At 45.7% G+C, this 26,438-nt stretch overlaps 1 protein-coding gene across 2 annotated transcripts in view; it reads left to right on the forward strand.

Annotated features, from left to right (window-relative positions):
- Positions 1-219: 219 nt before the first annotated feature.
- acsf3 (acyl-CoA synthetase family member 3) overlaps positions 220-26,438 on the forward strand; it is a 28,738-nt gene continuing 2,519 nt past the window's right edge. The window contains exons 1-9 of one of the 2 annotated variants that reach the window (XR_014610796.1): positions 220-268; positions 992-1,790; positions 3,591-3,746; positions 9,028-9,182; positions 13,633-13,778; positions 16,856-16,953; positions 17,090-17,216; positions 25,859-25,993; positions 26,243-26,398. Coding sequence is in view for 1 of the 2 variants with exons in the window: in XM_084154728.1 (XP_084010854.1) it covers positions 1,086-1,790; positions 3,591-3,746; positions 9,028-9,182; positions 13,633-13,778; positions 16,856-16,953; positions 17,090-17,216; positions 25,859-25,993; positions 26,287-26,398 (1,634 nt within the window). In the remaining variant the exon portion in view is untranslated. The remainder of the gene's footprint in view (positions 269-991; positions 1,791-3,590; positions 3,747-9,027; positions 9,183-13,632; positions 13,779-16,855; positions 16,954-17,089; positions 17,217-25,858; positions 25,994-26,242; positions 26,399-26,438) is intronic. The other variant, XM_084154728.1, reaches the window with a different exon arrangement.

Raw genomic sequence — 26,438 nt, forward strand, 5'->3', positions numbered from 1 at the left:
TCCACATCTTTTCCTGGAAAGTGTAGCCTAACATCATAATAAAGCACAGATACATCTGTGTTTTAAAGTAGTCAAGCACTGCAGTATGAATAGCACATGTTTGTACTATTGTTTATATATCCTGCAAATTTTACAAAACTCACTCACCTGGATTTTCAGTCTCAGATTGCTTTGTTCCGTGTTTCACAACCAGAACCCTAAACTCTAGCTGTAGTTTCCATTCGGAATTTTATTCTGACGCACCGTCACAAGAATAACCGGTGTTTGGGTAAGGTTAATATTTACATTAGCGGTAGGTTTGGATTACCAGGTTAGCAAACATTGCCCTCTTTGTGAAAACGGGTATCGTTTAAACATACTAACATCGCATGTTAGAATGTAAAACACAGTCGGGTTTTCTTGCTAAAATCACAGTCTTCACCTTCAGCCACCGGCATGAACTAGCTAGCTAAGTTAGCTAGCTGCTATGAGCATATTCATTGAGTAGTGTTACGTTAGCCAGCCAGTTAGCTAGCTAATTTGTTGTATCACTCATGCTGGCTCAGTAAGTTAGATAATATGTTAGGCAACTTGCGAACTTTGTACATAAGTTAAAGTAACAGGATAATTAACTTGCAAACTGCACTATTACCCTCAAGTCCAAAGATCAAGTCAGGTGACAGACAGACTGTTTGCTGAAATTCCAGAGCTACTTCACTGTCTCTGACTTGAAGCAAAAACCATCACTGTGGTTACACCACAAACTGAATATATTCTGTGCCACTGCCTGTCTCTGAATGTTTTGTTCTTTCAAAATAAAAAGCGTGGCATAGCAAGATATTTGCCAGCAGGCTAGCCTGCACAGTATTCATAGAGGTGTCACTGTGGATAAAGGCTAACTGCAAGCCTGTCCGAAGTACAGTCATATCACCATAGCAGGTATAGCGCCTATTCTTATGAAAACAATTTCACTTAGCCTATGTTAATTATGAATCTCTCTCAAAATGAACAGGTATTCCATTGTGACCGTCGTGTGGCTTGACATCATGAATATGGACTTTTTATGAGGATAACACTGATAGCTTTGAGCAGCATAGTCTCCCATCATGTTGTCAGGGGCAGTATGTCACTCAGTCCCTCTGTGGCGCTCTGCCTTGGCTGCTGGCTGCTTACAGTGTGAGGCAGGGCCAGGGAGATGGCTGCTGGGTGGGGTCCTGAGGAGAGCCTACACCTCCACCAGAGCAAGGCAGGCTACAGCAGGGGACAGTGGCCCTGTGTTTTCCAGAGCCCCAGCGTACAGGGACAAGCTGGCCATAGTGGATGACAGTGGAAGCCACAGCTACAGGGACTTGTATGGCAGTAGTAGGGGCCTGGCTGGGCGTATCAAGGCAGCTCTGGACTGTCCCTCTGGGGACCTGCATGGGAAGCGCATCACCTTCCTGTGTGCCAACGATGCCTCGTACACGGTGGCCCAGTGGGCGTCCTGGATGTGTGGCGGCACAGCCGTGCCTCTCTACAGGAAGCACCCTCTATCTGAGCTGGAGTACATCATCTCTGACTCCCAGAGCTCCCTGCTTGTGGCTGGGCAGCCGTACGCAGACACCCTGGAGCCCCTGGCCCACAGACTGGGGCTGCCCTACCTGCAGCTGCCCCCCACCTCCAGCCTCAGCTCCCTGCTGGAAGCCCCAGAGACCCAGCCTGAGCCTGGCATCACAGACTGGGCCCAGCGTCCTGCCATGATCATCTACACCAGCGGCACCACAGGCAGGCCCAAAGGGGTTCTCCACACTCACAGCAACATCCAGGCCATGGTAAATGGATTATTCAGTTGTTATATGCATGAATTGTGAGCATAAGATGAATACTAGTGTTATTCTGTACACTGCTTTTTATCATAATGATGTACTGAGGCATGTTGAATATTTGATCAGTCTGAAGGTTGGACTGAATTATGAAAGCTAAACTTCACAGCTTTTTTTCATTACTAATACTAACCAGGTTTCCATCTAACCTTTTTAGAGTAAAATACATATCGGATAAACATGTCATAACAGGCCTGATGGAAACAGATCATTTTTCGGTAAACTTTCCAAATGTCGACAAAACAAAATACGCTAGACAAGGTGTCGGTAAAATGAATTATGCAAGAAATGTAGGTAGAAACGCTTTTATGCGCAAATATTGATATAATAACCATCATATCAAAGTAAACTTGGAGTCACGCGATGACATGTTTTGTGGTCGTCCCACTACAACTCGTCCGGAAAGCATGCAGATTATTAGGCTACAGATGAAATAAGTTATGATGAACTTCAAAGGGTGGTGAAAGTGCAAGGTGATGAACTTGATGCTGCTTTCCAATAAATATCGAGGATCTTATTCTGGTGACATGATCATCGATGCTTGGCTGCCGTTTGACAAATCAAAATAAATCTCGCTCTTTTTTCCATAATAATCTCATCGTGGAGGCTATACGTGCGCATCATGTAGGCTATAACGAAACATTTATTGTGAGACAAGCATCAGTATAGTTGAAAAAGCGATGGAAACCCATTTAGCTTGTATTTTTTATTTGGTACATGGGAATTGAACCGCATAAAATATTTGTATATGCACTAACGTTACGTCATCACCCACAGCCTTTTATATGCAACAAGTCAATTAGATGGAAACACAACTCATATTGTTTTTATAAGGATTTTATAATATTCGCATGAAAACCTGTCGCCAATTGGATGGAAAGTTTTTTAAATTTCCTGGTGTCGGTACTGTGAACTTCAGAAGTATTTTTCTTTTGAGGTATTAATAGGGGTTCTGTTGAGACAGTTTTCTGTAGCCCAGTGGTAGTAGGTAAGAGGGTTGGGGGGGGTTCCACATACAACAAACACAGTGTCATTTTGCTTTTGTTCCACATGAGCTTTCTGAATAATCGCCCAAATTATTTCATTACATGGGGCACTTCAGGCTGTGGATTATTTTTTGGGGATAACATTTCAACCAAAATTGTGGAAAATTAGATCACCCTCAATTAAGGAGCTTCATTTGGAAATGACAAGCCCAGGGAGGGAGCTCAGTGAGGGAACACGGAAGAGAAGGTTCCTGGAAGGTTGAAGGCTCGGGCACACTATCCATTCCCTCTGCTCCTTTCAGCTGTTTGGCCCTGGTCACTGAAGACAGGGTTTTACTCTCTTCTTGCACTGTGGTTACATAAAGTATGTTTGATAAGGGGTGGCAGAAAGAAACCTTAAGGCAGGACCACCATGAAAGCTTTTTAGTGAGCTACCCATCATTTTTTAAATGTAACCTTTATTTAACTAGGCAAGTCAGTTAAGAACAAATTCTTATTTACAATGACGGCCTACCCCGGCCAAACCCTTTATGACGCTGGGCCAATTGTGCGCCGCCCTATGGGACTCCCAATCACGGCCGGGTTGTGATACAGCCTGGAATCGAACCAGGGTCTGTAGTGACGCCTCAAGCACTGAGATGCAGTGCCTTAGACCGCTGCGCCATATTATATAGAAAGGAAATGTCCAAAGAACTGGAAGGAAAACATTGTATGACCAAATAGCTCAGTGGATCTCTCATGATTCTGTCTCCCTCTCTCCCAGGTTCAGGGTCTGGTGTCAGAGTGGGGCTGGTCCAGAGATGATGTCATCCTCCACACCTTGCCCCTGCACCACATCCACGGCATCGTCAACAAGCTGCTCTGCCCTCTCTGGGTGGGTGCCACCACCGTCATGCTGCCTACCTTCCAGCCTCAGAAGGTACATTACAACTATACTACACTACTACTGCTACTACTACTTGTAACATGCTGTTTCAGTTGACTCCCACCTCATGTCCTGTCTGTGTTCTGTCAGGTATTCTACTGCAGTCTGCCTTGTGTGTGTTAGCAGTAAGTAGTGCCTATGTAACACTAACAGTGCTCTGTAAGGGACTTCAGTGGAGGCTGTCTGTCCTCCTCTTGCGGGGTCCACTCCACAAACCTGAACAGTGGAGACACACTGGGGCGGGAGGCGGGTGGGGAGTAGAAGGGGGCTTCTGTTCAACCTTATCGGCTAGTTGTCAGCCATCGGTGCTAATTGTGGCAGTGTTGCTGTGCTGCCAGCACCGGGCCGGGAGCGTCAATAACAGAGCCTGGAGCCGAGCTGACACGGACAGGTCCATGATGCCCCCTCTGCCTAATACCGCCGGGCCGCTGGGGGTCGGGTGGAAGCAGCCAGGCAGGCAGAGCTCCAGGTTGGATACCCCCCCCCTCAGACTGTCACACTAAGCGTTTGGGGCTGGGTGATGGATTGCCCTGTGTGGCTTTGTATCTGACCACGCCAACTCACAGCACAGGCTTTAGAGCCAGATCAATCGATGAGCTGACATTGAAGGATGATAGTGCTTGTTTGGAGAGGTGGTGGTGGTGTAGTGGAGTGGGGGGGGGGGGGGTGTCAGAGGGGTTTTAAGGTCTAGGAGAACTTAATGGGAGTCAAGGGTATGAATGACAGGTAAGGGCTGTAGAGGACAACCAATAAAGAGGAGGTTTACTGTAGTATCAGAGCATTTCACTTTCTTTGTACCTAACCTGACCTTGTGTAGCAAACAGACAGCAGACGCTTTGCTCTCACCCCTGAGGATGCCTTGTAGATTTTCTTTCATTTTCTTGAAGTCATAATGAGAAACAAATCGATATACTGTAATATATTAATATGGCTCTAGGCTATTTCTGAGTGACTGTCTAATAGACCAGTTGGACATTGTACTGAGAGCAGTACACTGTATATACAAAAGTATGTGGACACCCCTTCAAGTTAGTGGAATTGGCTATTTCAGCCACACCCGTTGCTGACAGGTGTATAAAATCGAGCACACAGCCATTCAATCTCCATAGATAAACATTGGCAGTACAATGGCCTTACTGAAGAGCTCAGTGACTTTCAACGTGGCACCATCATAGGATGCCACCTTTCCAACAAGTCAGTTCGTCAAATTTCTGCCCTGCTAGAGCTGCCCCGGTCAACTGTATGTGCTGTTATTGTGAAGTGGAAACATCTAGGAGCAACAATGGCTCAGCCACAAAGTGGTAGGCCGCACAAGCTCACAGAACGGGACCGCTGAGTGCTGAAGCGCGTAAAAATCGTCTGTCCTCGGTTGCAACACTCACTACCGACTTCCAAACTGCCTCTGGAAGCAACATCAGCACACTAACTGTTTGAATGGACCTCGTGAAATGGGTTTCCATGGCCGAGCAGCCGCACACAAGCCTAAGATCACCATGCGCAATGGTGTAAAGCTCGCCGCCATTGGACTCTGGAGCATTGAAAACGCGTTCTCTGGAGTGATGAATCACGCTTCACCATATGTCAGTCTGGCGGATGCCAGGAGAACACTACCTGCCCCAATGCATAGTGCTAAATGTAACGTTTGGTGGAGGAGGAATAATGGTCTGGGGCTGTTTTTCATGATTCGGGCTAGGCCCCTTAGTTCCAGTGAAGGGAAATCTTAATGATACAGCATACAATGACATTCTAGACCAGGGATGCCCAACCCTCTTCCTGGAGATCTACCTACCTGTAGGTTTTCAGTCCAACCCTAATTTAGCATATCTGATTCAGCTAGTTAAGGTCTTGTTGAGCAGCTAATAAGTAGAATCAGGTGTGTTAAATTAGGGTTGGACTGAAAACCCACAGGATGGTAGATCTCCAGGAAAAGGGTTGGGCAGCCCTGTTCTAGACCATTCTGTGCTTCCAACTTTGTGGCAACAGTTTGGGGAAGGCCCTTTCCTGTTTCAGCATGACAATGCCCCATGCACAAAGCAAAGTCCATACAGAAATGGTTTGCCGAGCTCGGTGTGGAAGAACTTGACTGGCCTGCACAGAGCCCTGACCTCGAACACCTTTGGGATTAATTGGAATGCTGACTGCGAGCCAGTCCTAATCGCCCAACATCAGTGCCCGACCTCACTAATGTGGCTGAATGGAAGCAAGTTCCCGCAGCAATGTTACAACATCTGGTGGAAAGCCTTCCCAGAAGAGTGGAGGCTGTTATAGCAGCAAATGGGGGACCAACTCCATATTAATGCCCTGGCTGTTTTACCAAGAAGGAGGGTGATGGTGTGCTGCATCAGATGACCTGGCCTCCACAATCCCCCGACCTCAACCCAATTGAGATGGTTTGGGATGAGTTGGACCACAGAGTGAAGGAAAAGCAGCCAACAAGTGCTAAGCATATGTGGGAACTCCTTCAAGACTGTTGGAAAAGCATTTCAGGTGAAGCTGGTTGAGAGAATGCCAAGAGTGTGCAAAGCTGTCATCAAGGCAAAGGGTGGCTATTTGAAGAATCTCAAAAATAAAATATATTTTGATTTGTTTAACACTTTTTTGGTTACTACATGATTCCATATGTGTTATTTCATAGTTGTGATGTCTTCACTATTATTCTACAATGTAGAAAATAGTAAACATAAAGAAAAACCCTTGAATGAGTAGGTGTGTCCAAACTTTTGACTGGTACTGTAAACAATCAAAAGGGCAAACAATTCACACAATGAAACAATGAATGCGGGAGACAGCTGAGCCATTCTGGAGAGAGACTCGCCTATATCTTCGCCACACACCCCTCCCCTTCTTCTTGTCTGATTTTTTTGTATTATACTCAAGACACATTATCTTCACACATATTTTAGATGCTTTTCACTGACAGCTTCAACTCAATAATCAACTAGGCCTATTGCCACGCGTGCTGCCCAAATTACGGGCTTCCCAAATAGGCATAGACCTACAAGCTTGTGATTTGTGTTTTCCCGCTAATTGCATTTTGGCAAATGTGTGAAAATGATGTTTTATTGGCTGCTTCATTACATGAGTTGCATGTTCTGTTAACATGAATTACCATAATCACTGTGGGTGGATGCCCTAGTGGGTTACGCAACCAATGCGTATGGGTCTGGTACATTTCTCAAATGGTGGGTAAATTAAAATCTTCCCGGTCACGTTGTCCAGTGCCACATTTTCCTAACGGAAACCCTGGTGTGTCTGTGTGAGTGGATGGTTGGAGGTCCCTGTGCATGACTGTGTCTGACCCCAGAGGAAGGAGTGCTCTGCTCAGTCGATCAAGCAGAGGAGTGGGTGTGTGGCTCCAGCAGGCCTCCGGTGTCCGGTCTGGAGCGTGAAATCACAACTCTGCTGGTCGGCTACTGCGTTGCGACCTAGCGTTGCCAAAAGCCCTGGTCAGCCCTAGAAAGCCTATGTAAATGACGATCGCCAGAACGGCCAAACACATTTTTTTTGGACAGCAGTTTTGGGCTAAAAAATGTGTTTAGTTTTTGGGTGCCATTCAGCCTCATTCAGGAATATGGCGCGCTTCAAATTCAAATAATTCCGGCTTCATGCGCCATCAGGAGTTTTCCACAGGAATACGTGGATGACGTCAGCGCTATCACTATCTACTGGTTTTAATGTCTATGGGCTCCAGCTCCAGCCATGAGTACAGTAGGAGAGAGAACAAAACATACCAGGAGTCTGGACCAGAGTCCAGGAGAGCAGAGAACCTGAGGTTAATGGCAGGGAGGTCATGATCCATCCTCACACAACTGAACTGACTGTAGCATTGTGTGGTGGAGAAAAAGTAATGGCTACAGGGCTAGTGGAGAATAGCTGGGTGCTGCTGGGTTAAGGGCTGTTTGGGATGCAGGCTGCAGCCGAGGGTCTCCAACATAAACTCCCCCAGGTGGAGGGCAGCTCTTTGACGGACATAAATTGGCTTTTCCCCCCTCCTGAGTGGCTGCTGGGGGAAGCGCTCCACTGAGCTTGATAGACACGGCCCAGAATGCCCAGAACAGACACAGGAAATAATATTCCCCTCTGAACCCCGCTATCTAGTCTGTCCGTGTGTGGATGTGTGTGGCTGAACAGATAAAGTTTTGTGAGTTTGTGTGAATAGATGTCTCTGGGATAGTCCACACTTCTGCCTGTTTATTTAATAGACACATCATTTTTCAACCTTAATTAATTTTGATATTGCAATATTTAGAGCTTGATGATAAAATTAGGAAGCAGATATGTTGAGAAGGGGTAGAAACCTAAAGGGAGTAGGAAGTAAAAGAGGGTGATTTAAGAGGACAGGGAGGAGGGGAAGTTGAGAAATTGGTGGCAGATGAGGAGAGAATCGGTATGGGGGGTGATTGAGAGAGGGACAGACAGAGGAAGACTGATAAGAGTAGGGGCAGTGAAGCAGGAAATTATGAAATGGAGAGAGTGAGGGTGTGTGAGAGAGAGGGAGAGAGAAGGAGGAAGAATGAGGGAGGAGGTTCTAGGAGGGAGAGACGTGCGCGTGCCTCCCAGGGGGGACAGAGCCAAGGAGAATCTGTCGTTCACCTTCAATTAATTCACACTGTCCTCCTACTGTGTGCTGGGGGTGCAGCCAGGCGTGCCAGGGGTGTGTATGAGGGACTCGTAATATCTGTGTGTGTGTGTGTGTGTGTGTGTTTGTATGTGTGTGTTTGTATGTGTGTGTACTGTGTAAGTAGCTTTGTCCTTGCGTGAGTGTATGCGTGGCGCATATGTATAAATGTGTAGCCATGTGTCAGTTAGTCTCTATTTATGGGCATCTGTCTCTGTGTATGACTGGGAAAGAGGAGGAGGGGGCGACTGGCTCTGGGCTCCTTCACAAATGCTCTTGGAACACATTTGCCAAAACAAAAAAAATGTAGGAAAAAATGTTTTTTTTAAAGGCAACGTGCCCCAGCGTTATGACTGACCTCAATATCATTCCTGTTGAATTCCTCTCTAAGATGCTGTTAGACTGACCTTTAGCGATTCTGTCAACGTTTTTGTAATAAACTAGCCTGTTGACAGTTTATCTTCAGCCAGGCCCTCGCCTCGCTCCCCATTTATTGTAAATAATGTACACACAACACTATGGCACCCTATCCATCTTCTTTACATATTGTAATCTGGATGTAATGATTTTGTTGGCATTAATATGGGGTGGCTAATCAATCTACGTACAATGTAAGAGATTGTTTTTGACTCCCTCCCTCTTTTCTCTCCCCCTCAGGTATGGGAGGTCCTGCTCAGCTCCAAGGCACCTATGGTGAATGTGTTCATGGCTGTTCCTACCATCTACTCCAAGCTGATCCAGCACTATGAGCAACACTTCACCCAGCCACGTGTCCAGGACTTTGTCAGGGCCGTCTGCAAGGAGAGAATCAGGTAACAAGAACCTTATGGTCTACTTATACTAGTAGCAATACCACAGAAAAGGAGTAGATCTGCACCAATAGCAGTATCATAATATTAATATAACTGGACGAATATCATTAACAAACTCATTGCTTATCTATTGTGATGAAATTGCATTCTTAAAAACTCTGACAAGACATCTTCGGAGCGAATGGGTTCTCATGAATCTGGACAGTAGTTGCTCATTCCATCAGAGAGTGAAGAGATTGTTTGAAGGGGAAGGGATATGTGTCAGAGATCAAAGGGATGGGTTTTAAAGAGAGACCAGGCTTTGTAGTGAGATGTGACAGACGCTTTCTCCAAATGTACCAGGGCTTATGCTCAAGAGAGAGTGAAGAAAGCAGTGGGACACGACAGATGGAATGGAGTTATAAACTCTATATAAAGCCTAGCACTTATGTTACCCCAACCTAAAGTTGCAAAGCTGCCGGTAATGTACCAAAGTGACCAGAATCTTTGGTAATTAACATGTAATTTATGGTAACTTTGGTAATTTATAATTGAGTAACTTTAAAAAACTGTTCATATAAAGTATAATTGTTTTATGTTTCTAGTGGATAGACCATATGGTTCAAGAGAAAATGGCCTAATTAATCTAATCAACAATGGCATTATTTTTTAATTAACTCTCTTAACATTTACAACAAAGACATATTGACGTAGTAAAATAAATAAAAGTGTGTAAAATATTTCATGCTGAAACCCCCCACTGATTTCGCCTCGTTTTTCTGCTTGGTCATTAAGAAATGCAGCGGCCAAATGAGAGTTGTCTTGGGGGGTGGTTTAATGTGGGTGTCTCTTGTGTGCGTGTTCGCAGGTGACAAGCATTTGTACATTCACTCTTCCTAAACAGTATACAGTTGCAGTCACTCACCTTTCTAGATAACTTGAAACAGTCAAACCAGGTCTTGTGTCTTGAAGTTGCCTAGGCTAGCTAGTGCTAGCCAACTTCTTTTGCCAATTAGCTTCAGCCGGCTGGTGTGCGACCGTGGCAAAGTAAATTTGACATTGGATATCTCTAGTTAGGGATGGTCAATAAATTACACAATGTAAATAGGACAATATTTGTATGTTGCACATTAAATGCTTTCGAATGAATTAATGAATTAATGACATATATTTTTGTTTTAAATCGCCAATTGGCAACCAATCCCTTATGGGATTAATTGACACATAAACAAACATTACAATAATTCAATTATAATTATTCTTCCAGTGTTTCTCTGCATTGCGCATCGCATAAAAAGTGAAAAAATGTAAGGTAATATACAATACATAATAGTAAATAAGGTTATCCAAACAATAATTATATGCCTACAGCAGTAAAATAATATACATACATACAGATGAATAACATATACAGATAAATAAATACAGACACATTAAACAGAAGGCATTTGAAGCCAGTCTGGCACAAAGAGAAGATTCATGTGGGAGACAAGCCTTCACACCCCTTGGCATTTTTCCTATTTTGTTGCCTTACAACCTGGAATCATTTGATTTACACAACATGCCTACCACTTTGAAGATGCAAAATATTTTTTGGGGTGAAACAAACAAGAAATGAAACAAAAAAAACAGAAAACTTGGGCGTGCATAACTATTCACCCCCCCCCCCCAAAGTCAATACTTTGTAGAGCCACCTTTTGCAGCAATTACAGCTGCAAGTCTCTTGGGGTATGTCTCTATAAGCTTGGCACATCTAGCCATTGGGATTTTTGCCCATTCTTCAAGGCAAAACTGCTCCAGCTCCTTCAAGTTGGATGGGTTCCGCTGGTGTACAGGAATCTTTAAGTCATACCACAGATTCTCAATTGGATTGAGGTCTGGGCTTTGACTAGGCCATTCCAAGACATTTAAATGTTCCCCTTAAACCACTTGAGTGTTGCTTTAGCAGTATGCTTAGGGTCATTGTCCTGCTGGAAGGTGAACCTCCGTCCCAGTCTCAAATCTCTAGAAGACTGAAACAGGTTTCCCTCAAGAATTTCCCTGTATTTAGCGCCATTCCATCATTCCTTCAATTCTGACCAGTTTCCCAGTCCCTGCCGATGAAAAACATCCCCACAGCATGATGCTGCCACCTCCATGGTGTTCTCGGGGTGATGAGAGGTGTTGGGTTTGCGCCAGACATAGCATTTTCCTTTCATCTGACCAGAGTACCTTCTTCCATATGTTTGGGGAGTCTCTCACATGCCTTTTGGCGAACACCAAATGTGTTTGCTTATTTTTTTTCTTTAAGCAATGTCTTTTTTCTGGCCACTCTTCTGTAAAGCCCAGCTCTGTGGAGTGTATGGCTTAAAGTGGTCCTATGGAAATGTACTCCAATCTCCGCTGTGGAGCTTTGCAGCTCCTTCAGGGTTATCTTTGGTGTCTTTGTTGCCTCTCTGATTAATGCCTTCCTTGCCTGGTCTGTGAGTTTTGGTGGGCGGCCCTCTCTTGGCAGGTTTGTTGTGGTGCCATATTCTTTCCATTTTTTAATATTGGATTTAATGGTGCTCCGTGGGATGTTCAAAGTTTTGAATATTTTTTTTATAACCCAATCCTGATCTGTACGTCTCCACAACTTTGTCCCTGACCTGATTGGAGAGCTCCTTGGTCTTCATGGTGCAGCTTGCTTGGTGGTGCCCCTTGCTTAGTGGTGTTGCAGACTCTGGGGCCTTTCAGAACAGGTGTATATATACTGAGATCATGTGACAGATCATGTGACACTTAGATTGCACACAGGTGGACTTTATTTAACTAATTATGTGACTTCTGAAGGTAATTGGTTGCACCAGATCTTATTTAGGGTCTTCATAGCAAAGGGGGTGATTACATATGCACAAACCACTTTTCTGTTATTTATTTTTTAGAATTTTTTTGAAACAAGTAATTCTTTTCATTTCACTTCACCAATTTGGACTATTTTGTGTATGTCCATTACATGAAATCCAAATAAAAATCCATTTAAATTACAGGTTGTAATGCAATAAAATAGGAAAAACGCCAAGGGGGATGAATACTTTTGCAAGGCACTGGAGACACGTACCATTTACCACATAGAAGCTTTCAATATTTGTATTTGAATTTCTACAATTTATAGTTGGTTTGAAGTTTTTAAGTCATTGAAATTTGGAGCTATAGTCATCTTAAAATATTGTCCATGTACATTGTGTAATTTACTGATGGGTCCCTAACTAGCCCCATAGGGATATTGAATGTCAAACCAAATTGACCATTGGCGTTACGATTGGGTCGCGTGCAGCTGCACTCCGAATGTATGATTACTTGGGTGCTGCCAGCTGTGGGCATGTGGGCAAGATTGAAATAAACCCAACCCAACCCAAGGAAAACTGTTACGGTACCCTTCATTCCATGACATACCATTTATTTTCTATCATCTCGCAAATCTCAGTTAAGAAAGAGACTGACTTTATAACCAAAAATATCCTATTTACACTTTGTAGTAAATGTTGACAATATAATAAATGTTTCTGACTCATATCAATGCCACATAGGCTGTTTTCAAAACGAGAAGTTGCTTTTTAGGGGTGGTCACCAATGGTATTCACTAAATTGATGGTTTATATTTAGGACAAGGATCATCGACTAGATACAACTAGATCGGATGGTCGGGTGCCGGAACATAATTACAAATCATTTGTAGACTGCAAATTGACCCATAAGAAGCCCAAACAGATATAATATTTGACTAAAACATAATCATTTCAAACCTTTCTTACATTTGTATACTTGTCTCTCTAAATTAAAATCACTTGGAGCTGATTTCCTGGTGTTTTTATAGTATTTTATGTCCAACAATGAAACATAAAAAAATTATAATATATTTCTTTATTTATTTTTTGCTCTGAAAACTTGGGGGGGGGGGGCAAATAAAACCACCCCCGGGGCAAATCCGGCCCATGGGCCACCAGTTGGGGAATCCTGATTTAGGATGATATTTTACAGCTTTGTCATTACATTTTTTCTTTGAAAATCATCTTATTTCTTTATTTGATATATTTTACCTGTGATAAAGTCCCCTGTAGCTCAGTTGGTAGAGCATGGCGCTTGCAACGCCAGGGTTGTGGGTTCGTTTCCCACGGGGGGCCGGTATGAAAAATGTATGCACTCACTAACTGTAAGTCGCTCTGGATAAGAGCGTCTGCTAAATGACTTAAATGGAAATAAGGCCACACAGAAGGCCAGAGACACCTGTAATAATCTGGAGTACCCCAAAAGGCCACTAGATGTCATCTTGCAAAATTCACCCAAAAACTTTAAAGTCACCAAAATTCTGGTAGTTCACTGGTAAACTTAGAAAGTTTCCAGTAATATACCCTCCCTTTGCTAACCTGAATCTACTCCAGTCAATGCTAAGGGCTTCATCAGAGCCTGGGCCTTTACTGAGTGTGACCCAGACTGCCACCTCTGTCCCCAGGCTGATGGTGTCTGGCTCGGCCGCCCTGCCCCAGCCCACCCTGCTACGCTGGGAGGAGATCACAGGACACACCCTGTTGGAGCGCTACGGCATGACAGAAATAGGCATGGCCCTGTCCAACCCCCTGAAGGGGCCTCGCATCCCAGGTACACACACCATTTACCACCACCATTTTCCTTTGTACAGTGATGTCATAACCTCACACACATCCAGTAACTATATGACAGTGAGTCTGTCTTTTAATTAATATTACAACATGCAGACAGTAATTAGGCTCTGTTGAAGCTCTATCTTTTTGCCCTGTCTGACCGTTGTCTCAGCTGTCTGAGGAACATGGTGTTGATCAGACTATTTCTTTCTGGTTTACCTATGTTCTTATTCCAGGTGACTTGGTATCAAAGCTCTATGCTGTTGTTGTTATTGTTGTTGTTGTTTCTGTTTAGATCCTCAGGTGACTGGAGGGCTATGTTCCATTCTTTAGTCTTTTCATTCCTCTTCTAGTCTTTTGAGTGGAGGATCTTCAAAGCAGCGTTGTGACAAGGCAGGGTAATTTGACTGTCAGTAGCCCAGCTAATGCAGTCTCTGTTGTTGTGAGCGTGTGTTTGAAATAAAGAGGCAGGTTCTATTTAATCCTGGGAGGTGATTATTAAGACCAGCTCTGAGACGTTGCGGTCGTATTGACGTCTTTCCAGGAGCAGTCTATGAGACACTTGTTGAAGAGCGTGTGTGATGCCGTCTCCTTTTAAAGTAGGTTAAAACAAATCAATATCAACCACAGAGCTCTCAGAAAAGAACACTCCAGTTCCCCCCTCTCCCTCCACGGCACCCCACGCCTTCAAAACAACTGTCAACTGTTAACCAATCAAATTGTGTTTTAGTATGACTTTATTTATGACAATCTATTAAAGACGTATTGTCATTTTATGAGTGAGTATATACACAGTAATACACAATAATGCAAGAATAATGGTAATATTTGTATCATGTTGATGGTTGTAATTTGCGTCCATGTTTGGCGTCTGAGAGGAGTAGGCTATACCCTAAAGCTATCTCTCTCTCATAATCTATTCATCTCCATCTCATTTGTATTTTTTCTTTCATTCTGTATTTTTTTCTTCTTCTTTTGTTTTCCCCCCTCTAACACCAGCCCTGGCAGGAGACACATGTCCCCTTTCAGCAGAATGACTGAGCATCTCAACCCCCACCCTTCCTGTCTTTCACTTCACACCCTTTCACCCTCCCCCTTCTCTTCTCTCCCCTCTCCATCCCACTTTCTCCCTTCCCTGTGCTTTGTGTTTGGGGGAGGTTGTGGGGGGGTTTGAGCAGCAGTGCTCCAGGAGCGGCAGTGCTCCAGCAGGGCTCCAGGGGGCGCTGGGCTGTCAGCTCCCCAGGGCGGCCCAGAGAGAGCACAGCGTGAAGGAAGGCTGCTGAATTATGCATGGGGAAGGCAGGCTTGGAGCTGCACCGCACACAGCTCTCTCTCCTCTCTGCCTGGCTGGTCTCATTTGAAAACTCTGGCTGGCTGGTTGTGTGTGTGGCTGGCTGGCATGGCTACTGCTGCAGTTGTAATTAGAGGTTCAGATGGGCCCACTGATGGAGCCTTGTTAATGGGCCTCTGTGCAGTCAGGGGAGCCATTGTGTTTCTGACAGGGCTGTCGCCACAGGGCCGGCTACATTCCACTACACACACACACACACACACACACCTACGTACTGTATATCTATAAAGCTATATTAATTCAGCTCTGCTTTAATAGGCATGAAGAAAAGGGCAGTAATGAGAACATGAGCATAATAAGATGTTATCTTATTCCTAATACCACTGGAATGTTGTTGTTGTGATTTGAATTGATTATTTCTGCTATTTTCGGCAGAGGGCTGCTGTTGGCCGTATCATTTCATTAGTCGTTTCCAGCTGTCACTCAACGACCTTATGTTCCTCTCAATGCTGTCCTCATTCCCCTGCATGGTTAGTAATTGTACCCTGTGTGGAATGTGGGTAGAACACTACTCTGTAATATTTCTATCTTCTATTTAGAGTTTCTAGTCACTCGTTTAGCCCTTGAGACAAAGGCAGTGCTATCAGAACCCATTGTATTCTTCACACCCATCGTCCCCTTTTTGTAATTCCACTCCAGTCTTTCTATTCTGCCTGTAGCCTTTGAAGTGGCAGTCAATCTCAATTCTCTGTAAAGTAACGGTGACTTGAATGTTACATGGCTCCAAAATATGTCTGGCCTCCCTCCCGAATAGAGAGAAAAAGCGAAGGAGACAGAGAGGGGCAGAGAGAGAGATTGCTCGGGCTCAAGTATAAATGGATTTTGGTTACTTTGTGATTGAGGGGTGAAAGCTCTTTTTATCACCCCATCGTTGGCATCTTTCTGCTGTGTTTGGAGGGTGAGGAGGAATGAGGACACGCTGACGACATGAGGACACGCTGACGTTGTTTCCCAGCGCACTGGGAAACAACCCCGGGAGAAAAACAAAAAGACAGGGACTGAGATGGATGTCATCCTCTCACACAAAAACACTCTCAAATGAAGGGGATGGTGGCAGGAGGGATAGGACAGGAAGTGGCTTTAGAGAGAAGACTGACTTAACAGAGATAAACTGGCTGGTCTGGTTTTAAAACAATGGGAAGAAAGTTTGTATCTCTGTGTTTCTTGCTCTGCTGATGAAGTGGAAATGCAGTGTGTTTGATTGGCATTGCCAATCAGGGCTAAAGTTGATTAGATCAATATGAAGCAGGGAGTTATTTTGTAATCATGGCCTGTCTGCCCTGTTCTTTATTGGGAGAGCAGTGGCCTGTGAAATGACATGGCCCACAGTGTCACACAGAGAGCGAGAGAGAGCAGGCTGCACAAAGGTTTCCTTCTCTTCTGGTGGTGGCAGTCATTAGAGCTTATCTCTCTATAGGTCACACAGACAGAAGGAGAAAATGCCTCAGGAGAGGGGAACGTGTGGGTGGTCACATGCGTATGTGTGGGTGGTCACCTGCGTATGTGTGGGTGGTCACCTGCGTATGTGTGGGTGGTCACATGCGTATGTGTGCGCACTGTGTAGGAGAAGGACTGTCATGAAATCACTATTTTCATTTGTATTTGTTGATGCAAATATTTTGGGGATAAATTGTTTTATTTAAAACTGTTAGCATTAATTGTGATAGTGTAATTAGTTCCATTGTGTATGCATGATGTGAGTATTTACCGTTGTATGTGTGCAGGTGCAGTCGGTGTCCCTCTTCCAGGAGTGGAGGTTCGCATCGTCATGACGAACGCAACCAGCACCACCATCGCCGAGGGCAACAGCAGAGAAACTCAGGTATTCAGTAGTCAGAAACACTCACATCCATAGATACAGTAGGAGTATATTAATCAGTCTGAGGAGTATATTAAACAGTTAGCATGTCCAGGACCCTGTCTGTCTTACCCATCCACTTGTGTGTGTGTCTCTTTAGGTGCGTTCAGGGTTGGAGGGGAAGGAGGGGGAGCTGATGGTGCGAGGAAACCAGGTCTTCACAGAGTACTGGAACAAACCAGAGGCCACCAGAGAGTCTTTCACTGAGGACGGCTGGTTCAAAACAGGTACAGTACACTGTCTCAGTCAGAAACACACCGTCATCTCATGATTTATTGACTGGTATGCAGCTACACAGGCTCTTAACTTGAGGGACAGCCTGATGATACAATACTATGAGAGGGCTGCAAAAGACTAGTGAATATTTCACATGGCCACTAGGTCTGTGGTGGCTAGGGTTCACCATGTTCTCTCTACTTCACCAATTACACCCAGAAGACTGGATGAGGCATGTTGTCAGAACTATGTTTGTCATGACCTCTCTTTCTCCAGGAGCTGTATTTAAACATTTAGGAAGAAGGCGTCTCGCTCCCCTCCAGTGACTGGGTTGTGATAAATGGAGGATGTGTGTTTTTGATGCTGGGAGGCATTTCTCCTCTCTAAGTGGTTGTGACTCCTCTGTGGGTTGGGGAGAAGAAGATCAGAGCTGTCAGTGGTGCAGAAGCAGGCTAGGCCCTCTCTGGCCCAGTACATTCCCCCAAGGAGCCCCGCTTTAGAACAGGGCTACAGGGATGGAGGAGCTGCTGAGAGAGAGAGAGAAAGAGAGAGAGAGATGGGCAGGGATAAAGGATGGAGAGAAGTGGGCAAGAAAGAGTGGAGTAGGCACAGATGGAGAAGGGGCTGCAGAGAGGGAGAGAGTTAGGGAGAGCTGGCAGGGAGGAAGGCGGGAGCTGGCAGGGTGGAGTGGGTTTAATTGGCTTTAAGGGCTGGAAGGACAGAGTTCCAGTGCGCCGCACGCTGCTGTCACACTCCATTAGGCCCACTGGCCGGATAATGAGAGCCAGCACAATCAGCTCCCAGCAGACAGACCAGCCAGTCAGTCAGTGCCCTAGCCGGCCACTGCTACTGCCAAGCAACCTGCCTGCCTGCCCACCCGCCTGCCTGCTCCATCCTACACACACATACACATGCACACACACGCACCATCGCCTCAGGCAGCCTGCTTGCCATGGTGACCCTGCATCCACCAGCTCCATAGGCAGCTATATCCTCACTACCAGAGGAGGCTGGTGGGAGGAGCTATAAGAGGACGGGCTCATTGTAATGGCTGGACTGGAATAAATGGAACGGAGTCAAACATATGTTGGATTTGTTTGATACCGTTTCACTTATTCCATTCCAGCCATTACAATGAGCATGTCCTCCTAGAGCGCCTCCCAGCAGGCTCACATTACAGCACTACTTTACATTTACTTTGACATACATGCCCAGGCCTATTCACCCTATTCTGCTGCCCCCCTCCCTGACACTGTAGGTGTTAGGAGTGTCAGATCTGATGCCACCTCATCTGAAGGCTTGTGGCCAGTTCATATAGTTGAATAGGGAGACTGGAGAATGGGCACAATGCTATTCCCTGTCCAGTGCATGGTTCTTTGGTTGTCAGTATGCGTGAAGATTTGCTCTGTTGGTGTGAAGGCAGGGTGAAAAGGTGTGAGTTTCAACAAGAGTACTACTTACACTCTCCCTCACTTCCTCCAACTTCCTCTCACACTCATACCCTTTTCACCCTCACACCTGCTCCCCCTCTCCCCCTCTCCCCCTCTCCTCCTCCTCGCTTCTTCATCTAACACTCCTACCTACCTCCACCCCTCCCTCCCAACCTCTCCCTTTCTTCACTCTCACCTGAACTATCGGTCTGTCTCTCACCATCTCAACTCTTAACCCTTCCATCCTCCTCTTGGATTTGACCCTGTGTGCTCACCCTTTACCATACACACAGACTCCCTCGGAGAGAGAGGGGGAAAGAGAGAGGGAAGAGGAGAGAGATGAAGAGAGGGAGGAAGAGAAAAGAATAGAGAGAGCCAAGAGATCAACATGGTTTCTGTTTGCCTGGCGGTATCTTTAATTGGGTAAGTGTGGCCTGACTGGCACCTCTATGGATAAGCTGTCACCCTGTTGAGTGCTCACTTTGCGCCCATCTCCACACTACGTTTGTTCCCATTGATTTTCCTCACTTCTCTTTGTGTCAACTCACTCGCTCGGCCTCTCCTCTCCTCCAATCTGCCCTGCTTTCAAACGTATTCCTCAGTAGCTCCCTTTCAGCTGTCTGTGTCTGCTAGATTACCTACCAGGGAGAGGGACAGAATGTGTGTCAGTCTCCTTAACTGGCCAGTGGCTCCAGGCCACCTATTGACATGCCACCAGAGGTCTCTTCACAGTCCCCAAGTCCAGAACAGACTATGGGAGACGCACAGTACTACATGGAACTCTATTCCACATCAGGTAACTGATGCAAGCAGTAGAATCAGATTTAAAACACAGATAAAAATACACCTTATGGAACAGCAGGGACTGTGAAGCAACACAAACATAGGAACAGACACATGATCACATACACACTATACACACACGTACACATGGATTATGTGTTGTAGATATGTGGTAGTAGAGTATGGGCCTGAGGGCACACACTTAGTGTGTTGTGAATTCTGTAATGAATGTATTGTAATGTTTTTACAATTGTAAAGCTGCCTTAATTTTGCCGGACCCCAGGTAGAGTAGGCAGCAGCTAATGGGATCCATAATAAATACAAATAAAAACAAATTGAGCAGATCATTCACACTGGCTTAGAATTACTGACTGTTTGACTTGGGTCTACCATGCCAAACACTAATGATGAGCCAGTCTCTGGACATAGCAACTGAAACCATACCTCCACTAGTCTCATCCCTCTTTCAGGATCTTAACATCATTTCAACCTCGTGACAACCGTGCTGACACACAAGCACACAGACGGTGTGAGGAATCCTGCCAAGGTCTAACGCCATCATGAATTCATAACCTATGTTGTGGATGGATCGTTATCTTCGACTCCCTCCATGAAATATTGACTGTTGCGGTCAGATTTATTCTGCCTCTGGTGTTTGTGTGCAGGCTCCCTGCCTGTGTGGTTAGGCTCTTACTAATAAGGTTTTTCCATTGTACCAGTGCAGTCCTTAAGACTGTCCCTCGTAAACAAGACCATTAATTTTATTAGCGGTAGCGCTACAGAGATAGAAATGGAGAGAGAGGGGTAGAGGAAGAGAGCGGGAGAGACTGGGAGAAGTGGGGTTCAGCTGGTCTCCAGCGCTCTAGCAGGACAGCTCACTCTTTCCCCGGAATGGATTATGCGCTGAAAAACAATAAATAAATATATCAATAAATAAAGATGGCTGGGAGGGAAAGCATTAGCAATTTTCCAAATGCTGCGTGTACATACTTATGAATAATGGAGGCATCTTAAAAGTTGCCAGTGCTCGGGTAAGCACTGTTTGGGGACTGCACATTAGCCTTGCTGAGCTCGTAAATAACAGGCAGGCCTGGATGTGGGTGTGCAGGCCACTGGAGGGAGAGGGGAGAATGTTAACTAGGGTGAGAGGAGAGGAGTGGAGCTCAACCTCCCTCAGATCATCTCAGGGCGGAGAGGAGAGCAGAACCTCTCACAGAGCCAGGCTCATTACCGTTACATTACCACACACACCGCAAGCACACACAAACCACAAGTGCAAACACACATACACTACAGTATATATACTGTATATTATATATTTTTTAATGATACTTGGAGTTATAGAATCAATATAATATCGTCAAAAATAATATGGCGATACTCTCCTGTATCGATTTTTCCCCCCATCACTAGTTTGTGGTCCGTTGATTTTGTGTGTAATTTGTACTGTGGCCGGATTTTGCATTCAATCTGCAAATATTTTTTACATTTGTGTGTGTGTGCTCAGTGCGTGTTAGGTTTTAAAGTTGTGTCAGTCTTAACCTCTCAGCTAAAGTCTGCAGGACAGACAGTCAGACAGTCAGCAGTGTGCCTTATTTTCCAGGCAGGCATCGCTAGTGATTTAAACGTTCCGCCATTGCTCCCAGCAGTGTTCTTCTCCCCTATGCGTCTCTCCTCCTCTCCCTTCCCCCCTCTCCCCTCTCCCCTCCCAATGTCACATTTCACCTCCGCTCAGAACGCGGTGCCCCTCCAATGTCACGTTCCCCTCATGGCTCTACCGCCCACCTTCCCCTTGTTCCATTTCCCCTATGGTAAGGCTACACATCCATTCCAATGATATGTTCCAATCAAGGTGTTGACATGTGGAGCTCTGTGTATCCATATACTCTGGTAAAGGTATTGTACTTCAACTCAGTAAGCACTTGTGTCTGCAGGATATGTGGTAAGCCACTAGTTCTACATTGGAATGCTATAAACATTCTGTGTGCCCAAAGAAGAAACAAAGACTGGTAGAACAGCCCACATTAGGTTTATTGACCTACTCTACTTTTGTCTTGGCATTTATTTTCTATTTTTAGTGGAAAGACTGATTGATAAATAGTGAGTATTTTCTGAGCTGGCTGTCAACTGTAGACATGCTGTGGCTGATGGCAGATGGAAGGGGATGGAGGGACCTCTTTGTGTTGTTCTGATAGAGTTGGCCATGAGATGAGAGGATGGAGGTATAGGTAGGATGGAAGGAACAGGCTGTAAGTATTTTTAGACTCACTGATAAGGCAGGGAAATGCCTACAGTACATTGATAGGCATACTAGCATTACCACTACAGTGGAGGCAGTGTGCTGCCATGTTGATCTCTGCTATGTCTTTGTATAAATGGTTACTGTTTCGATTTTAGGGAGCTTGCTACTGCACCGGCTCTGTGTGTCAACATGGTGAGCAGTTGCATGCAAACTGTAGTCAAGTAGTTAGTGTAAGTACACGCCAGATCTCCGGGAGAGGTTATCAATCGTAGAAGTTTTGCTCGCTATCTCACCAAGACGATAAGCAACCGCGAGCAACATAGTCAGTAACATTAACATAAAGCAATTCTCTCCCTTTAATTGCATTGTATTAAACAAATTAGATCACTCATCCAAGTGCGAAGCCGCTTTCTTGTACGATATTAATTACGCAAAAAGGAGCTGTGACAAAAGTTAAGGATGATATATAACATCAGAGCTGGTGATTTTTGTCAGCGGTTGTCTGTTATTCATCCTCATTAGCTGTTCCATTTAGTCGCCTGGGTTTTAATGTTGGCATTAATATTAATGTCTCTCTGCTTTGTGTTGACTGTTGTTCTTAAAGAGAGATGGCTGATAAACAGAGTAGCAGACCCCCCATTCATCCAGCTCAGATAAGGCCTTCTGCTCTTACTGCGATGCTGGATGTTCTCACTGAGAACATGGCTACTGGCTTATCTTCATCACTGCGTTACTTAGTAAGTTGATTGCGTCTTGTGTGAGGTGAAATGCTGACTGGCTGATACAGGACCTACTTGATGTCCTTAAACTTGCATCTTGTACAGACATTGTTCCATGTGTTCCATGTGTCCCTCTCCAACGGCTAGAGCAGCGGCGCCTGGAGCTGACAGAAGTGTGTGTGACGCTGAGCGTGGCCTTTGTCATTTGTCTCACTCTGCCCTTTCTAGAGCCCCCCCCCCCACACACACACCAAAACCTCCCACAGTGTAACCTTACCACTGAGTGTGCCCAGAGCAGCCCAAGACAAGAGTGGGTGTATGTTTGTGCCTCTGCGTTTACAAAAATGTGTCTGGCTTTGGGCAGTGCTGACTGTCACTTCCCTGCCTTTTCCCTGTCTCAGAATTCCAGCCAGGCTTGAGATCATGGTGTCAGGCAGGGGGAGACAGACACTGGCAAGGAGGAGAGAGGAGAGGAGACATTTCACTGCAGACCAGGAACTTTCTCTGCACACCATCTCCATCTTCTATTCTATTATTTCCTCACTCCACTGTTTTTCATTTCTTCACTGCCATCCATCGTTTTTTTTTTTGTTCATGCCTAGGAAGGAGATGAAAGCCCAGCGCAATTAGGCTTCTTATCGTTTTAATTAAGAAAGCCACTCGTCCATATCTCCCTCCTCCTCCGCTTGTCCTCCACAACAGTAATGAGACTGGGATGCCAAATCACAAGTATTATTCTGTGTGTCCTGGTAACACACTTGCAAACACCCCCCTCACCATTTTTATCAGTTTCGTCTCCAATCACTATTCCCACTGGCCCCTCATTCCAAACAGCCGCTGTTTCTCTCTCCTTGTTTTCCAGGTCCTCAAAGACGTAAGGTCACAACAGCCATCGTCAAGTGAGCACCAAGTGTCTCAAAGTCAGCTGAAGTGTATTTGACTGTACTGTGTGTTAGTAATGTCTGCCTGCTGTGCAGTGTAGACCTCTCTCCCCTCAGACATCATTGAGCAGTAAAGGGGTGTGAAGTGAAAAGCAATGCATATATTCCACTCCACCCCCATGGCATCCCACTTATCTGTAGTCAAGTAAAACATGTTCTCATTCTACTTTCTATTTACATGAGAACGGGGCTACACGCCTGTGACTAAATTATTCCTGGCTTTTGGGGTTTTCTTCCTTAAAACTGAAGGGGAAACTGTAAATATACTATTACTGATGTTAACACCCATCCAGTTCCTCTGCTAGCCCCCCTCCTCCCCCCATCCTCCTCTCTACCCCCCTCCTCCCCCATTGCCCCGGTCTATCAGTGCAGAGCAGTGGTCTGTGAAGAAATTCCCAATATCTAAATTTACACACTGTATCAATCTTGTTTAATAGACTAGAAAGCTTATTGCTCCGGTGCGGAGCCGGGAGAGAGGGCAGCGGTGATAAATTGCGGCGTCCCTGCGACAGCCACCCGTGATGTATAATGAAATATTTATGATTTATCCCGGCTAATAAACTGAAATGAAGTGCGTGATGTATGGGAACAGATGGGCCCTCTATTGATGCTGTGCTCGGCGGAGGCAGAGAGGAGAGAGAGAGAGAGAGAGAGGAGAGGGAGGGAGGGAGGCAATGGGAGAGGAAGAGACACTGTAGAAAGGAGGGGAGAGAGCGAGAGAGAAATGGGAGATAGAGAGGAGGGGATGGAGTCGCAGGACTGAAAGCGGAGCGTGCTGAAAGAGGCAGGATGGATAGAGGGATGTAGAGGAAAGATGAATGTATTTTGGGAGGTTGAGATGATGGAGTGGGTGAGTGATAGAGGGGAGATGAGAGACTGTAACTAAACTGCTTTTGATTTATGCTTAAGTCTTTATCTAGTATTTCCTTACCTTGATACCATATACGATGGTAAGTGTGTACTATGTATATGATAATGTACACTGATATGATCTGAGTCATAGAATGTAGAGGTGACTGTATGGTCTGGTAGAAGTGAGACTGAATAGAAGGTCATGTCGTAGTTCTCTTCTCCTGATGCTGTATCTCTAATGAAGGCAGTCAGAGAGAGAGGCTGGGTGACCTTGTGCATCTGTCACCTGCTGCACCTTCCACTTGTCCTCCACCAGTCACCACCCACCAGCCCTGGGCCAGGCGCCGTCTCCAGCACCCGCTTAACCCCCTCATACGCAGCCCAATACACCCCAATACACCCCCACACCTCTCACATACCTCAATACACCCCCACACCTCTCATACACCTCTCACACACCCCAATACACCCCCACACCTCTCACACACCCCAAAACACCCCCACACCTCTCACACACCCCAATTCACCCCCAAACCTCTCACACAGCCTTCATTTCCCTCTCCCTGCCTCAGCTGGGGACTCTGTAATGATCCACCAGAACTCTCGCCTTCTCTCCACACCTCCCCCTCGCCCTCTCTCAGTCCAACACTCATCCTCCACAATGACCCACTTCCCCTCCTCATCATCCCCCAGCCCCAGCTGAGCCCTCACACTCAATAACCAGCCCCCACCAACCACCCACACACACACTTCCAACACCCCCACACGCACACACATAACCTCCTCTTTCCACACGCCACTCCCAAACACACACAACTACAGTTCTCCCCCGTGGTCACACCAGTAGGTGTCTAGCATGTCTCTTCTGTCTGAGGGCACAGCTCCAGTATTCCACTCAGCTCCTCTCCTCAGCCTCTCTGAGCCCTGGCTGATAGGTGTGGCGTTTTTCGCTGAAAGAAAGTGTTACCTAGTGATGAGGTGTCAGGTGGCCTGGATGTCAGCCAGCTCCCAGATATGGTCCACGGATGTTTGTGTTTTTTTTATATATTATATAGGCTGTTGTTCTTACAGTGCCACTGAGACAGCCCGGCACACCTGAGTCTTGGCGTTGTGCTGCTAATCAGTGGTGTGCATGGGGGAGGTAATTAAGGGGAACAGCTGAGCTGCTCTCTTTCTCTCTTTCCTCTCAGCTATTTGCCCAAGAGATAGAGCCAGAGCAGGTTCAATACTCACTTATTAGAAAGCAGAGGGGAAAGCATCAGCAGCCCTGGGTGTGTGTTTTCGTGCATGTGTGCAGCGTCCAGGATATTGCCATTCACCTGCTGATTGATGGAGCTCTCAGTCTCAGCTGTTCTGCTGTGGTCTGGACTGTGCTGGCCATGTTTACTGTGGTTCCACTGAGTCTCTGACACGCTAATGAAGCAGGCCTGCTTTGTGGTACTATGAGCCCACCCTCTCTACCTCCTCCATACACAAGCCTGTATTAGACACAATATGGCAAGTCATATGACAACCCGTTGGGAGTAGGGGTTGAATTATGGCGTTTGTGCGTTTTTCAGTACATGGTAGATGTGCATACCTTTGATAGACGAGGACTGTTAAGCAATTTTTGTTTAGCGTGGGCTTGTTTTGCTGTTTTTCTCCTATCTAAGCCCAGTCTTCCTGTGTTTGTATGGTGTCCTGTAGGGGACACAGCGGTCTATAAGGATGGGGTGTACTGGATCATGGGCCGCACCTCAGTGGACATCATAAAGAGTGCAGGATATAAGATCAGTGCTCTGGAGGTGGAGCGACACCTGCTAGCCCATCCTGACATCACAGGTAAACACACCCTCCATTGGCAGCTTGGCCTAAATATTCCGACTTTTGTGTTTACATTTACATTTTAGTCATTTAGCAGACGCTCTTATCCAGAGCGACTTACAGTTAGTGAGTGCATACATTTTTCATACTGGTTTCCATGGCTGGCACCATTAGATTAGCACCATTTAGATTGGTTGGGTTTAAACAACATTAATTATTTTACTAGTTGACATATTACAGTAGCTTTCAGGGTGTATCTTATTTCAGGGTGTTATGCTGATGCCCATGTGTGGTGACCCTTGACCTCTCAGATGTGGCTGTGATTGGAGTTCGGGACGCCACCTGGGGACAGAAGGTGACAGCGGTGGTGCAGCTGAAGAGGGGGCTGAGCATGACCCTGTCAGAGCTGAAGACTTGGGCCAGGTAACAGGCAACACAAAGGACATTATTGTCACACTAGTTT

This window comes from Coregonus lavaretus, assembly GCF_964263955.1.
Source record: "Coregonus lavaretus genome assembly, chromosome: 37".
In the NCBI taxonomy this organism is placed as follows: domain Eukaryota; kingdom Metazoa; phylum Chordata; class Actinopteri; order Salmoniformes; family Salmonidae; genus Coregonus; species Coregonus lavaretus.